This window comes from Curcuma longa, chromosome 10 (genome assembly GCF_044706935.1).
Source record: "Curcuma longa cultivar G26 ecotype Majalengka, Jawa Barat chromosome 10, ITB_CL_G26_1.1, whole genome shotgun sequence".
Lineage (NCBI taxonomy): Eukaryota > Viridiplantae > Streptophyta > Magnoliopsida > Zingiberales > Zingiberaceae > Curcuma > Curcuma longa.
Window position 1 is genome coordinate 9,979,718 of NC_133870.1, and position 17,340 is coordinate 9,997,057.

At 35.1% G+C, this 17,340-nt stretch overlaps 1 protein-coding gene across 2 annotated transcripts; it reads left to right on the forward strand.

Annotated features, from left to right (window-relative positions):
- The first annotated feature begins 962 nt into the window (after nucleotides 1–962).
- On the forward strand, nucleotides 963–11,263 carry LOC141836104 (zinc finger protein CONSTANS-LIKE 9-like). Of its 2 annotated transcripts, none has more exons than XM_074723513.1 (5): nucleotides 963–1,094; nucleotides 2,017–2,740; nucleotides 3,393–3,626; nucleotides 6,506–6,825; nucleotides 10,526–11,263. In XM_074723513.1, the coding sequence occupies exons 2-5, from the start codon at nucleotides 2,153–2,155 to the stop codon at nucleotides 10,653–10,655; spliced, it is 1,272 nt and encodes a 423-aa protein (XP_074579614.1). In that variant the 5' UTR covers nucleotides 963–1,094; nucleotides 2,017–2,152; the 3' UTR covers nucleotides 10,656–11,263. The 2 variants fall into 2 exon arrangements, with proteins under 2 accessions (XP_074579614.1, XP_074579615.1); XM_074723514.1 differs by having other exon boundaries at nucleotides 2,025–2,740.
- Nucleotides 11,264–17,340: the final 6,077 nt, after the last annotated feature.

Below are 17,340 nucleotides of genomic sequence, written 5' to 3' on the forward strand. Positions count from 1 at the left end.
TAAGTGGTAATTGCTTTAGATAGCCATCCACTGATCTCATCGGACGACCTTTTTTTTTTTTGATTTACAAGGGGTATCTGGGCAGCTAGCACCAACTAGTCCCCTTGGCTGACCGGCCCTGTCCCACGGCCTTCAACGAGAGTCCCCACCGGTCAGCGAGGGTAAATCAGGAGGATTCACTGGCACCTACATTCCAGTCCATTACCAAATTAGGATTCACGTGCCCGACCAACACAGCTGACTGCCACGCCCCAGGCATTAAACCCAGTGAGATGCGTTCCGAAGGAATCGAACCGCGGAAATGACCTATAGAGAGGGAATGCGGTTACTAGTGCGCCACGCCCCTGGGGGCTAAGGACGGCCTATATTTGATACCACGTGATGTTGTCTCCTTTTTGCCGCCTCCACTCATGGACATGGGCGTTGACTTTTTGATGCCCATCGCACCGTCCGTTGGATGAAGCAAGCGCCGCTTCCCGTCCACCTCAGAGCTGCCAATCGGACAGCGTGTCCGTCATCGATTGGCTGGTCCGCCGAAACGCCACGACGTCTTCCCTCGGTCGGCAGCCCCGCAGAGATTGGGTCGATACGATTGGCCAACTGGATCCATGGCCCACATTTCGACCAATGACATAACGAGCTAGGAAGTTTGGGGGCAGTCCGCGGCACCTAACAACATCGGTAGATGGCACTTTTAGAAACCTTTTCGTCAAGGGGCAGTATCGAACAACGCTGAAATATACCCAAAAGAATATCTACCTTACCACTGGGTGGAACTGGAAGGGACCCGCCACGGGCTACTAGGTACGGAAGTGAGCTGAGTCAGTGCAAGCGGATAACAAAAAGTGTCTTAGGCCACGGGAGCCCGTGGAATGTGGGGCCCGCGTCACCTCATCGTCTCATCCTCCATGGGTTTTCTGGTCCCTTCGATTCTCTGTTGCGGCTTGCGCTCTCACCTCCGTGCTTCGCTCCTGTTGTTCTATCTAAAATTCGTCTCGTGAGCGAATTTGATATCGCATCCTTCTTCTTCTTCTTCTTCTTCTTCCGCTAGGGTTTTCATCTTGTCGCTGGTTCACTTCCATGCCATGGAAGAGGTAAGAAAAAATCGAGATATTTTCTTCTGATGGGGGATCCCGCATGAGTTGTAGCTGCCTTTTATTCTTTTTTATAATTTTGTCATACGGAGTTGGATTCTGTAGCTGGCTTTGTGGAAGCTGTATTTTTAACAACTCGATGTATCGAAATCCATGATTTTTTTTGTTTTTTTATTTGATTCTGTACTAGCTGCACGTTTCTTTCTTTCTTTTTTTGTTTATTATTTTTGTTTTCGTAATAAGCGTAAACAATGGAATTTTGATGCAAGATCAACGGATGGATGGTACCAAAATCCATCTTTGAGCATTTTTTTCATGTTTGTTTAATGTTTGAAATAGTTTTGTATATTTGTTTGGTTTCGTGGTTTTGACGGAGGCCGAATTTGGTTAAAATACCACCAATTCTGATTCTTTTGCTTCAAAAGTGAGCTATTTGAAACGTGCTTGCTGTTGAACTGATTCATATGGCTGTCTGGCTTTGGCCCTTTTGTCTTTTGGTTTATGTGCTAACTAGGATAGTGTTCCGTGCCTGGTGTTTTATAAGATTTTGGACAGTGCAATTTATAAGATTCCACCGTGTAAAAGTTAACTGGAGCTCCTATTGAATCTGAACCTGTTTTGAGTGGTATTATTCTTGTGAATTTATTAGTTGCTTAAAATTTTACTAAGATATAAATGTTGACGACATTCTGTACTTTAGCAGGTTTTGGGGTCTGGTTTTGGTCTTGCCTGTTTCTTTTTATCATGAACTCTGTTTTACTGATATACTAGTTAAACATACTACCCGACCTTAGTTAAAAAAACATGATGTATTCTCCAACTATCACTGCTAAAACCATGGTTTTTGGCAAATTTGAGGATGATTTACTTTTAGTTTGTTGTACCGTACACATACCCTATTTTACTTTTCAAGTTCTTTTAGTGCACCAGCTAAGACTCAGGACATGCTGTCAATGTGGACATGAGGGAACTTTTTCTTAGAGCAGAAGAACAGTCTTGTTAAAACTACCAAGAACAACACATTCCTTTTGGTTGCTTTTAGCTGAGACTGCAGAACCATGAATCATCTTTGTAATTATTGTGGGGAGCAAAGATCCATAGTCTACTGTAAGTCTGATGCTGCTTCTTTGTGTTTGTTCTGTGACCGGAATGTCCATTCTGCAAATGCTCTTTCTCGGCGCCACTCACGCACGCTTGTGTGTGGAAGATGCAATGCACAACCTGCTGTTATCAGGTGCATTGAGGAAAGTGTTTCACTTTGCCAAAATTGTGATTGGAATGGGCATGGTGGCTCTGCAATGGCTTCAGGGCACAAACGACAGACAATAAACTGTTACTCGGGCTGCCCTTCTTCTGCTGAACTTTCAAGAATGTGGCCATTTTTTCAGAACTTATCTTCTATGGTTCAGTCTGATTGTGAGCAGGGACTAGGCATGATGAACATCAATGAGAATAGCGTCAGTAATTGTTGGGAACCTTCTGGAAGCAACAGTAACATAGAAACTTCATTTGCAAATGAAGTAAAAGATCTAGATGCTGCCGATAAGTTAAATCCATGGATTGGATCATCTTCAGGGTCTGTATTATGTCCACTGCCATCTACTGCTGATCAGACAGCTGGTTCATTAGATTCGGCAATTCCAAAGGTACTTCTCAGATTATTTCAGTTGCCAAGGCTGTTGCTTCTTAAAAAAAAAAAAGAAAAAAAAAAGAAGAAATTCTGTAGTACCGATTACCAAGTATAACATCAAAATTTTTGTTCTATACTTCCTGTTACTAACTTCAACTCTAAATTCATGTGCATAATCTATCTATCTATATATTCACTTTGGAAGTTGATATTAACAGTCCATTGTTTCTGTGCAGCGGCATATACTGCTTGCTCGTCAAATGTTTGTTCTCACTTCTACCAAGGACTGATTTGTGAAACTTACTGGAAAATACATAGAAAAAAGAGGGAAAAAGAAAAAGATTCAACCTATCATATTCTGGCCCTTGTCATTTTCATCTTTGTGACTATTGAATGAAAATTAGAATTTATCATGGTTACATGATTTTTTATAATTCAGTGAACAAATTGTTGCAGGACTCTCATTTGAGTTCAACTTCATATTGTATGCTTTATTAACTAAATAACCAGCTTGTTGATCTAAAACCACTACTTTTTTCATAGAAATTAATTTATACTTAAAAAACTATGCACTTTTATTAATGCAGAACAAATTACACACTTCTAAACTGAAAATTTTGGCTTCATTTTTTATGCCAAGTCCTAATTCTTGTTTGATTCATTTGCAGCTAGGTTGTTCAGGGACTAAAGAGTTTGAATTCAACAAAGATGGTTTCTATGAAGATTTCAATGTGGATGATGTTGGCTTGACGTTTGAAAACTATGAAGAACTTTTTAGTGCATCTCATAGCCAAACAAGTCATCTTTTTGATGATGATGGTGGAATAGATAGCTTTTTTGATATTAGGGAGGCTTCTGCTGCTAATTCTGGCTGCCAGGATCTGGCTGGACAGGCACATCTGGTTAGTTTTTATGTTTCCATATGAGGTTCAGTTATTATGCTAGCTTCTGTGCATCATGTTATGATCTATTATATAATGAAACATGGCCGGCAATAGTTACACCCCATTATGGTTTGTTATTAAAATCATACTGTGCATAAAATTTTCTTACAAATCCATCAAAAGAGCAATTTCTTTTTACATCAAACATTCTAACTACAATTAATTATTGCTTAAAATTCTTGCACAATCTCTCAGCTCATAGCTCATGCTAACTCCAATTGAATAATCCCCTACTAAAAGAATAATAATAACAATGTATTAGGTCATTTATAAAGGCTAATAGATTAAATAACAAGGTGCATAATTCAAATGAGACAATTAAGATGAGCAATTTTAATAACCTAGTGGTGCACATAAAATATCATAAGCATAACCATAGAACATGAATTTCATAGATCTAAAAGACATCACAATGAAGAGTAGGAATACACATCGGAATCTTATCCACTTTGGTTGGTATGCTATACTACCAATCTCATGGATTTATCCAATGAACACACCTATTATTGTCAGGCACTCACATCTGAGCTAAGCCACCTAAAGACAAGCTTCACTCATAGCACATGATCTGCAATAATGTCAGAACAAAATATAACATCAAATCTTACTAAAATGCATACCTTAGGAGCAAACATGATAGATAGCTTGACTGCATGAGCAATAGCTGTATCTGGAGGCCAAAGAACTTCAGAAACTGAGTGCAAATTGCAAATGGAAAAATAGGTAAATTTTTATGAAATTTAATATTGATTAAGAGATCAAGAAAACCAGATAAATCATAAATTTTAGTATATCTTTAAAATTCTCATTTGAGTTTAATATATATAGTTAGCGATTATTTTTATATCACTTATTTTTCATCAATTAGTGGCAACAATCATTCTTTTTATTTATTACCATCTTTATCATAATTTAATATACTTTTAAGTATTTTCTTCTAATCATCTCCAATAAATCTATCACCAATAAGTTCATCATCAATAAATCCACTAAGTTAGATCTTGAGCTAGGTCCTCAGAGTGTAATAACGTAATATAACATATGGGCTAAAGCCCTCACCATTGGTATATGACGATATAATGCGCTTGCTAATAAATACTAGTCATGTGACTGCTCACTACCACTACCTTATGTGAGCCCTGACCATTTATACACTATTGTCTCATTTAAATATTTCTACATCAGTTATTTTACTTTGGGTTTACATCTTATTCATTATTCTAAGGAGCTAACCTAATTTGTCTTTTTAATAAAGGCTGTGCTAATTTAACTGTGTACTGTTGTCATATGATTTTTAGGTATGGTTATACAATATAAAAAATGTACAAGTGTTAACATAGAAGTCAGCAACTAGCATAAAAGGTAAAACAATCTAACAATAGATATCAACCTATTCACAGTATCAATCTTTAACTTTTTAAAACAAACCCTTTCTATGTCAATTCTTAGACGTGTATAGCATGAAAAGAATATCAATTATTGAACCCCTTAATAGTTTAATTTTTTCTAAAATACATTTCACTATTTTAAATGTCATTTTAATCCCATTTTCAAAATAGATATGGGAGCACATGTAAAATTTATTTTTATATATTAATTTATGCACAAAGAATGTGTAAATGAGTCCAACTATCCAAGTAAACATTTACCTACCTCAAATGTATGTCGGATAAAGATTTAAAGCCCTAAGGTTCATGTACTCCCCCTAGGTGAGTATCAACAAATACAAGTACAACTAGGAATTAATTGAATCCCAAGGTCAATGGATGTCACCCACCCTAGTCCCATTACCCCCAATGCACTTTAAATCATAGAATCTAATTCTTACTACTAACCAACCATTAGTCTCCATTCCTAAACATGATATGCCTAATCACTAGAATAAGCCCTAAAATAGAAATATAGTAAGGCCAAGCACTTGCTATATAACTCTCCTTGGTCGAAGGAGTAGAGTAGGTGTTTCTATGCTATGAAACACTCGGGCCAACTTAACTTAAATGACAAGTAGCTATTAATCCAAAATAGATGATTATTCAACAACCCTTTAAAGGAAACTCACTGAGCTCTTACCCCCAAATTGAGCATGATCTATGGCACTTCAATTCTAAAAGCTGGCCTCAACAGATTGCAACGTTCTGTCAATGAGTTAGAAGAGAAACCCTAGAAAGGATAGGCTATCAATGAGGAACAAGCAGTCAACAGCAGTGGTCTGCTTACCTCTCCACACACGCTTGAGCTATGACGAAAAGAGTTCCCCAACTGCACTGTCGGCACCAGTCCCAAGCTACAACAGTGCCCAAGCTCACAAGTGAGAGGCATGGGGGAAACAGGAAAGCAAGAGACAAAGATCACTGACTAAGGCACACAATTCTTGCAATCATTGACTGAGGCACATTCTATCCCCAAATCATGTGAACTCTTGTGAGATCACTAATTAAGGCATATGATCCTCACTCATGCAGCATTAGTTATCTTTTTTGACATCAAGCAGCGATCAATTATTATACTGGCTAAAAGCCTCCTCAGATAACATGTTTACCTATTTATGAGTTATTTTACATGGTAGTTTTAGCTGTTTTCTCGTTGCTAAATTGCTTAAGCTGTTTTTCACAATAGCATAAGTCATGCATAGATTTATAAGAATTACATTGTGTTGATTGTTTACAGAGTACAATCTACTTGCCTATGTAAGAGTCCTCAGACCTGGTACAAGCAATTTTTTTTTATCAAAATCAGTCAAGCAGTTTTCTGACAATAACATGTCTAATCTCATGCCTGTGCTTCTGAGGTCTCTTTTCTTCGAGACATTTTGATATTGTTCTTACCCATTTTTTCAGATATCATCTCCTGGAGAGATAAATAACACACAGGCAACATGCAATGCAGTATCTTCCGCTTCTTTGATGTCAAATCCAGGAAAGAAACTTGATTCGAGTCTGTCTTTTCCTCCATGCAAAGCTCACTCCAGCATATCCCTTTCCTTCTCTAGTTTGACTGGTGATAGCAGCGGTGGGGACTATCAAGACTGTGTTGTATCATCAATGCTTCTTATGGGTGAACCTCAATGTTTTGCACCTGGTTCTGAAAAATTTTCATTGCCTACAGCTACCAGGGATAGTGCTATGATGCGTTACAAGGAAAAAAAGAAAGCGCGGAAGTAAGTCTAGACTATGGAAATTTCATAATGAAGAGCATACTTATACGCTGATTTCTCTAAGATTTGTGGAATGTAGTACCCTTTAAGTTTCTAGTTGAGCTTAGATTTATTGCTTAACCCAGATAAATTATGGTGTTTATTTAATTTATACAGGTTTCTACTGTCTAACCTATGTTTTGAGATAACAAAAGAAGTTCTAGATCTTTTTCTTCTCTATATCCACTTGCTTAGCTGATGGTTTGGTTAGCCTCTTTAACTGAGCACGGCTTATCCCTTGTGAATTTTACTGTTTATTGTTCTAATTTTTCCCCAAATATGCACTTGCTTTAGCTTGTGGTCCAATTACATTCATCAAATCAACAAAGTTCATCTTTTATGCAGTTTATTGTTTGTTTCAACCACTGCTAATTATTTCTTCTGGCTTTTAAAATCCAAAATAATATATAGATGGAAAAGATAAGGATATGATTATGATCTTGCACAATAATAATTTATGGCATTCGTTTATTCTTGTGTCAAATTTTTTGACAGCTTGCTTAAGTTCATAGAGATTGGCAACTTGGCAGCTACTAGAATGGTATAATTGGAGTTATTGATGAAAAAAACTCTCCATTAGTCTTCTAGGTTACATGTAACACAGAAAACCAAAAATTCAAACTACAAATTTATTGATTAGGTATAAAGTAACACAAAAAGTACCTGGCATCAAATGTGATCTCGTCAAATGTTGATGATGATTTGTCACACTCTGCACGAACTAGGCTTGTCACAATGCTAGCTTCGCTCGCCACACATGAACTGCAACGTTAGAGCAAAATATAGAAAAAAAATTAAATAACCTGACTACATGCATACCTCTGAAATAACTCCACTAGTGTTATGTATATATCTCAACAATTAACCTAGGAGTCAAATAAAAGGGAGAGTGAGCACAAAGTACAAAGTAGAGATAAAAGAAATGTGCATGAAAATATAATCAAAAGGGACAACAACATAATTTATCATGTATGTTTCTTTGATATTCATCTTTTATTGCCTTCTTAATTATATTCATCAGTTCTTCTTAATTTTTTTTATTTTCCAACATTACTCACATTATAGTCTTATTTTATCTGACACTCAATATAACATAATGAGTGGGTAAACAACATGTAATATCTTCAACAAGGATGTGTCGTATAAGTAAAGGTGAACGACTTACATTCACTAATACGAACATATCATGTATAAATGAAAACCTCAAGGTAAGCGACCTGCAACCCACCCGAGAAGGATGCATCATCTATGAAAGTGAATGACATGCAATCCACTCATAACGAAATATCGTATGTATGCATATATACATACATAGATCGGGTGAACGATTTGCAATCCACCCGAAAGAGATGTATTGTATGCCTATGGGGTGAACAGTCCGCAATCCACCCAATACGAAATACATCATGTGAATGCACATATACGAACACACATATATAGGATGAACGACCCGCAATCCACCTGAAAAGTGTCTCACATAAAAATAGGATAAATGACCTGCAATCTATCCCGTGAGGTATCTCACATAAAAATAAGATAAACGACCTGCATCCACCCCGTGAGGAAAAATCATCTTAATTTAACCAAAACCCATGAATACGTGAAAAGACTCCAGAGTTCTTTTTGTACATAGAGTCCATTGCTTTATATTACAAATAATCATGCAAACTCTTAAAGAGCAAAATCGAAGCTCAAGACTACAGGTAATCACGTAATTCTTAGAGGGTGGAGCCAGAAGCTCTATACTTTAAGTACTACATTTATTATCTTAACAATTTAATGTCAAATGATAATGCGCCTCTTTCAAAGCGTAAAATCCAAAACTCTAAATATAAGTGTTGCATTTATTATTTTATTACTTAATAACTGAGCTAGAGTAACTCCTAAAGCGTGGAGCTAAATTATTGTTATAATTAATTTCTTACTTTATTAATTTGCATAATTATGTAATCTAATTTATTATAGATCTCAGATAAAGAAACAAACAAGATAAGAATCAACTTAAGAATAAAAGGGCAAGCAATATGATTAAAAATAATCAAACAGGAAGAGTAGAGATAAGATTAAAATTAATTTTATTTTCCATAAAATCTACTTCATAATCACGCATGAGAGAGATATCATGTGTGGGAAGCAATGAGATGAAGTTTAGGTTTTTGTAATAATGAAAATGACAAGGCAACGTCTTTGGCATGCAATTATGGCGACGGCGATAGGAGAGGAGATTAGGGTTTAGATAAGATGAGGCAGCGGCGTATTATATATTATATATATATAAAGAAGTTAGGTTAATAAGTTGTGCTTTTGCAAAAAGGTTCTTACATCTATAAAAATTACAAATGAGTATTTTGAAACTTTCAAGAATATAACATGATCAAGTAACATGGAATTTTGATTATTGTATCCTTTTAAAGCACCAAAGATTAATTTTCCGGAAATTCTGTTGATCTGCATTGCAGGCTATTACCTCAGGACTATGAATATGCATTTGAGATTTTAATAATAGTAGTATCCTTATGTGATTACAAAATGGACAATGCAATAATCAATAGTAGTGGAACAAAAAATATATATAATTTTTTATCTTTCTACATTTGAGATAGATATCTTGTGATGAAAGGCTGGGCACTAAGGCTCTATTTACTCTAGAGGGCCGAAGGGAAGGGAAAGGAAAGGAGAGAATGGAGACGAAGGGAGAGAGAGAGAAAAAGAACATGGTGATGCAAAGGGGAAGAAGGAAAAGGGTTGGAAAATGTAAAATTACCACACTATCTCTGTCTTCTCCATCACCTCCTCCCTTCGATTCCTCAGTCCTCTCCATCTCTTGTGACCTTTGTATCCAATTGCCAACACTAGATGCCCTCCCACTTGTTGTATGCGTGCTTGTTGCTGATGTTGTTCGCTCTTTCTTTCCCCCTTTGGCTTTTGCAACCTCTAAGTCAGTTGCCGACCTGCTAGTGGAGATGGGTGCCATTGGAAATGAGAAGTGAAAGATTGATCTTGATCCCTATATGTGAAAATACGTTGAGTATCATGTTTTCTCACACTGGATATACACCCACATTCATCGAATTTTGGGTGGATATCGAACTAGCACAAAGTATCCATTGAAAGGCCCCAGACATCCTTTCCACAGCTTTGGTACCGAGTAAATAGGGGAAAGGGTCACAAAATGAACCCCTTACCTCTCCTTACACGCAAATACACACACCACGAGAAATATATTTGTTTACTCTGAATTTGACAAAGATCAGATGCCATAATGCCAGATCTATCGAACACCTTTCGAATTAAGAATGGCCTTTAAGTTATTAAAAATTGTAGGTAAAGCACATTGGAACATTGTTCTCCTTGTGTATTGGAGACTTAGTTTCTGTTTATTTGTAGTCAGTTTGGATGCCAGTAGAGAATATTTCGTTTAACAAGGTTGGATCATTGTGAAGTTGTTGAATTGGCTAGGAATAGAATAATGCAATTGGGAAGTTGTTGAATCAGCTGGATCATTGTGAAACAGAAACTATGTGATAGCAAAAAGGCTAGACCTGTGCGTATATGTAACTTATAACAGAATATTATGCACTATTTTCTGATTTTATTTGATAAATATATTCCTTAGAATGGTTCAATTGAATTATTTGGAAATCTCTTCCTTGTATTTGAACAGGTTTGAAAAAAAGATTAGGTATGCTTCTCGAAAGGCTATGGCGGATGTGAGAAGGCGTGTGAAAGGGCGATTTGTGAAGGCTGGTGAAGCTTATGACTATGATCCACTTGCACAGACAAGAAGCTGTTAAATGCACAATCTATCGCATTTTAAGTAACATCAGCTGGTAGATATATGTGCCAAGTGGAGACAGGAATAGCTCTGCTGTGCAATTGACAATTTGATATATTTATTTGACCCAATATGATGAAATGACAAAGAAGGCATTTGACTGGCAAGGTTGCAAGTGTTAATTCAATCTTATGCTCTGTAGTCCTGGAAATATCAGTTTTGAGCTCTCTAATTCCTATGTCCCGACCTTCTGATCTTTTTATGATTGGTCTTAGTATTTGATTTGATAGTGGATTGAGTGGATATATCCTACATTCTGAAATTGCCGACATACAAGGCTTACTATTCCAATAATGATCCAATTATAAGAACCACAATCATATAATTCTTTCTCTTCAGCTCCACTCTTTTATATTTCTGTTTGGCACATAGTTTCTTGACTCCTTGACGATGATTCACCATGCTACAACATGCAGCAACATAGTGCAGCCAGGGTTAACTTCAACTTCAAAAATTCTCTCTATATTCTTTCCTGTTAATTTGTACATTATACTGTATTGTATCTAAGAGTATCTCTTTGTATCAATTCACTTGTAAAGGAGAAACATATGTAAGAAATACTTGGAAAATGTGGAACTAGATTTCCATGCCATGTAGTGTACATACATAAAAGAACTTGCTCTTTAACTATATGCTTGTTTTGTTGGACGATTTCTGCGCAAAGGTAATGCTTTTTTCTTTGCTCATCTATATATTCTGTCTTCCAATTTATTTAATCATTGTACAATCACTCAACCCATTTATGCAATACTTATTGATAATAAGGTCTCCTTTTAGACCTGCACATGCCCATCTCTAAATGAGCAAATGGCAAACTCTATGATCATAACTGACCTCCTATGTTTGAGCTAAGCAATATTGAGTAGAAGTATAATGACTCCCTGGAGCATATCAATATCGACAAGAGTATAATGATGCAAGTGTAGGCTTTTTATATGCTACAACAAATCAACAACTGGACTAGCTAGATAGAGTCACTCTTAGATCCTGTTTATCATATTTCTGTTATTTTTTGTGTTTTCCTTTTTCTATGGAATTATTTATTGATCACTTGATGGTTGCCAAACTTACAGTGGTTTGGCTCTTCCTTTTAGATTTCATTATACTCTATGCTATTACTAATCATGTGGATTAGCAGATGGATTGGCATGTACAAGGTTGCATGGTTGCGATATTGAACTTATATAAGATACCTAGAGATGCTTATGATTTGTTTATCATTTCGGTCTTATAATTGCATGGTGTGCATTTAGTTTCAATTCTGGGTCATCTGGGTAAACTTTCATGAGAACAGTGTGGTTACCATAGTGAGTTGTTCACAAATTGTAGGAAATATTGAATACTACTATTACCATATGGCATATTCTGTTTCAGTATAGAGGTTTTATTTGCCTTTTTTTATATTTATTTTAGGCAATCCTTCAGACTATTATGGAGATGGTTAATTACTAGATCTCGTTTTAAATTTGATCTCGAAGAGAAGAAATAGTTTTACTTTGCAATGCTAATCAGACATCATTTCTGTTTGTTAAATAACTGGCTAAGCCATCAAGTCAACACATAGTAAATTTTTCTACTAGATTGTGCCTAAAAGGCAGTGGTTGCACTATGATACTTCACATCAAAATTTTCAGAATCTTACTTGAAACTTGATTGAGATGTGTGCTGCTTTTGTCTTTTTGATAGTCTGGTTACTGTTTGATGCTTTATCATGGTAGTGTTAAGTCATGTTATTCATTGAGATACCAAATTAGAAATATTGGAAGAGAAATAATTGCTGGTCCCTAGATTTACCTGGTTCATGTCTATTCAACCTGGGCACCAGGGCCATCCTGGATGCATGGAAGTACAACTGTACCAAACTTTGCAGGAATTCATACTCGTCAATGGAGGCATCAGAGCAGGAGCAGGTGGACACAGTGCATCTACATTATCCTTACTTTGACTGCAAACAGCTGATTGAGCAGCCAAAATTTTGACTGGTGCCAAGTGTTTCCTGTTGTATCAAAACCTTTCTGCTCTGGGCCTGCTGATTTCCAGTCAAGTGGAGAACATGGCTATCAATCTCTTCAAGGTAATGAGGAAGATCAAATCACCATTTGCTGTTCATTCATGTGTCTCTGTCCTGGTCATTGCACAATGGATCTCTGTCCATGGTGAACTCCTCCACTCATACTGGAGTCCAGCTAAGAAATCTTATTCTAATTGCGACAAGTTCATCCTATTTTTCAGATTTTTTTCTTCCTAGTAGATGCATTTGGATTTAGTTTTTGGTGTGATAAAAATGCCTGTCATGGGATCAGAGACATCTAATTTCTGGAAAACACTGTACTTGTTTCTTTCGAGGTTCAGACTGTCAACTTATCCTACACAGTTCAACACTTTCATGAGAGCATTGTTCTTGAGAAAGCTCAGAGACTATGTTTGAGTTCCTTCTCATTCAAAATGGAATGGTCATTTCTATTACCTTTTAGCATCCAAATTGATTTGTGGGATCAATAGTCTAACTCTATGCAAAATGAATCTAAAACTACATTCATTTGATAATGATTCAATAATAACAACATTGGCTTCTTGATGTTTTTGTCACAAGTGAAACAGAGCTCGACTTGAGGTGAGGTGACTTGGGGCAGCCCAAATCAGCTGCCACAATGCCCGAAGATCAATCAATGTGCAGTGCACATGCCCCCCTACAAGGCTACAACACAGGTAACTAGAACAGAAGACTTATTTTTTATTTATTTATATATGTATATATATACATATAATTTTTATTTATTGGGCAGAACAAAAGGGTGAGGAGTTAATTAATGGCCTTGGTCTGAGGAGGCCCAGCTCCATGTGCTTTCAGCACAAGCTTCAATGCGCAGGCAACTCTGTGTTTTGTTTGTTGTGCGAGGCCGAGGCAACAATAAATTACAACAGTGCTGGCTGGGCGACCTCATTGACCGAGCCTCCTACGCCTAAATACAAGCACCTTGCTGGAGCCACAACTGCCTCACATTACAATATTCTTCTTCGCCCCTTGATTATAGATAGATAGATAAGATCCATGCAGTGTCTCTTCAGTTCTCCTACTGTTGCAGTAGTTTAGATTCATTAATGAAAAGATAAGATAATCACACTTTGATTGCATTGCATTGCAGGGTTTATAATTATAAGCAGCGTGACTGCAGACTGCACTGCCACATCTTAAATCGAATTCAAAACAGAGCTGTCTTGTGGGCACCTCACTGCCTGCCAAAGGCCTCCTGTGTATGTCTGCTGCATCATCAATGCAATTTGGTAGCCCTGGCCACCACCAAGCTCGCTGAGCAAGTACAAGGTGGCATATTTATGGAAGCAGAGGCCGGGACAATTACGTTGTACGTCTGTCGTCTGTGGCATTTTACCGAAAACCTTGAGGTCGCTGGGAGCTAGCGTCGAGGAACTGGAAGATGATGAACTATATATCATTCTGCATGGTCTTTCCACCTCCGGCAATTCAGCTGAGTCATGGTCCTCTCTTCTTCTTCTTCTTCTTCTTCTTCTTCTTCTTCTTCACGGTTTTCCTGGCAGATTGAGAAATCTCACATGAGCCTCGCTTGCTGGTCGACTTATACTTTATGATTATCAAAGATCTTTTTAATACAATAAACAATAGTTGCACAAACTCAAGGTGAACATTTTTATTCTATTAATTAATAAATTAAATGACTGGGAAGAAATTGATTTTTCACGTACAAGTCAACCATTAGTAGTGACGACATGCATGCATGCATGCATGCACTGTGATAATGGAAGATCCTTGTCTGTTTTTGAGGGACAAGGTCTTTGACTTTAAACAAAGTAAACACTTCACTTCATTTGGAATTGAATCATAGTTAAATTTATTTGATACAACCTTCAACTAATTTAAGCTTTCATCTATAATAATAATAATAATATATATATATATATATATATATATATAAAGATTTTGAGGATTTTAATTTTTTTTATACTAATTTCACTATAAATTCATAAAAGTAAAATATAAAGTGTTATTCATTGGGAATCAAACTATATAAAAAAACCCTCTAGTAATAGAATTATAAAAGATATAAAAAACATAATTCACAAAAAAAAAATTATTATAAGGGTTGTTTGTCATATTTCAATTGCAAGCAATTCTGTTTTAAATGAAAAATAAATAACCATTATAAACTATTTATCATAGATAGTAAGTCCTAAGTCCTAACTATTATAAATGAATGTGTTAAAGAAGAATGATAGAGAAATTATAAGTAGAATGGATGCTAGACATATTCGTATTGTCGTCATCGACATGAAGATATGCAACAATCTCAAGCGATATCATAGAAGGCAAAAGGCATGCTCGATCAAGGACATCAAACACAAAGGAGACCCAACTAATTAAATTACCACCAAGAGGTGCAAGCCTATAAAAGTTGAATTTTTGAAGAAATGTGTCTATCCTCCTTCACAATGCTACTTGATCCTCCTTCACAATGCTACTTGATGACTAATGACGACAACAACAATAACGACAACAAAGCTTCAACCAATGAACTCAAATCGAATAAAGAGGAGAAAGATGACGATTGCCCCGGGGACGAGTGGGGATTAACCCATCATGGTTGGGTGGTTTAATTAATTTAATGTTGATTGATAGTGTACCTATCATGATTGGACTTTAATTAGGGTATTTTAGATATCTTATTGCTAAGTGCCATGTGTTAGAGGACTTCAAAAATGGAGGCATTAATTCGTTTGAGATTCCTAAGAAAATAATGTGGTTCTTGAGAGATTTTTCGACAATTTAACCAATAATGTACCTTAATTTTCTAAAAACTTAAAATTAATAATCTTTTCGGTAAAAATTGTGCAAAATATTTACAAATTCATTTTAGGAAAACACCCAATAAGTTTCTTATAATAACATAAAACTCAATACTAACCTAAGTCAACTAAGCTTGCTTGACTCAGTCCATTTAATTACAATTAGGGCAATTATCAAAATGCCCCATATCCATTAATTAGATTTAACAATATCTTTAAAATGCCATTATAAAAAATTAAATATTAAATTTACCCTTCTAAAACTATCATATAAATTGCACATTTTTAAAATAAAATAAATATGTTAATGTGCGTTTTGACATTTCATTCATAAATAAAAAATAAAAATGCCTTCTATTATGATTTTCGCCAAAAGACATTCACTTTTTTTTTAAAAAAAGTTAAAAAAAGTTAATATAATATATAAAAATTATTTTAATTTAATTAAAATTATTATACATATAATATTTTTATATTAATTTTTTTATCAATTTAATTAAAATTATTTAAATTCAATAAAAATTATTTTAAATTGATCGAATTTAAGTTAAAATAGTTGTTATAATAATATTGAGTAATTTTTATTAAATTGATAAATTATTTTAATGTAATGATATTTTATATATAATAATTTTAATTAAGTCAGAATATGTTATTTTTAATGAAAATTAAGTTGGTGTTGTTTTATTTAATGGTATTTTATTGAACCACGTGATAAGTTTCAGCATTAATATCCAGCATTCAAGTTTCATAATTTTAAAAATATATATCGCATTCCCGTTATATCTTTCTCTTCTTTGCGCGTTCAAATTTTTATTCTATCCATTCTCAATTTAAATAATTAAATTCAGATTTAGAGATATAAATATATATATTCGAAATTGACTAATAAACCTACAGAATTTTAAATCATTTTAATATATGATGTAAATTTAGAATAATAACTTTTTAAATTTGTAAAAACTTAAAAAATAAAATTTATCACAATTCATTATAAGATCTATAACAATGATACTCAATAACCGATATTGGGTTCCTAGGACTTCTATGGTTCAAAAAATATAAAATTTTTAAATGATGTAGATCCATGAATCAGTTTCGTCTAAAATTGATTAATAGATTTAGAGTACTCTGAATCATATTAAATCAAAATCAATATACTTTTAAAATCAGACATAAAATTAATAGTATAAATTGAGAACAGTGAATTTTTAAATTACAAAGATTTATAAAATTTATTACAAGCTCATTGTAAGGTTTAAGACAATGACATTTACTAATCAATATCACCAATAAAATTTTAACTTTAATTTTAAGACTCCCTTAATTTCAAAAATATTAAATTTTTAAATGGCGTAGATCTATCGTTTCGAACGAAATTAACGGATGGAACTTTGAATAATTTTTAAATCAAAATCAATATATTCTTTAAAAAAAATTAATGTAAAAAAATAAAAAATAATTTTTAAACGAATAGAAAGGGTGGTGATAGAACGGGGTACGGCGTTTGCTTGCCTGTCTGCCTGCGTTATATAGCAGCAACTCTCCTGGATCGAAGTGTGCACTTCCCAGCAGATCGGTCACCATCTTGTCTCTCCATCGAACACAGATTGCATGATAAAGAAGGAAAAGCTTCGCCTTTCGCTTTGACCATTCTCTTCTTTCCATGCACTTTATGCACACCCACCATACAAATTGAACTTTCTATTTATTATTATCTCTTTTTTGTTTGCAATTTTTCTGTTTTCCAGAGCGAGAGCGAGCTCCCTTTCCCATCCCCCCTCGCTCTTTCCCTGTTCGATGTTGTGGTGTGTGCGGACTGC

Coding starts and splice junctions, on each gene's coding strand:
- LOC141836104 (XM_074723513.1), top strand. CDS start 2,153: ATGAATCATCTTTGTAATTATTGTGGGGAGCAAAGATCCATAGTCTAC. Junction 2,741..3,392: donor TAGATTCGGCAATTCCAAAG/GTACTTCTCAGA, acceptor ATTCATTTGCAG/CTAGGTTGTTCAGGGACTAA. Junction 3,627..6,505: donor TGGCTGGACAGGCACATCTG/GTTAGTTTTTAT, acceptor CCATTTTTTCAG/ATATCATCTCCTGGAGAGAT.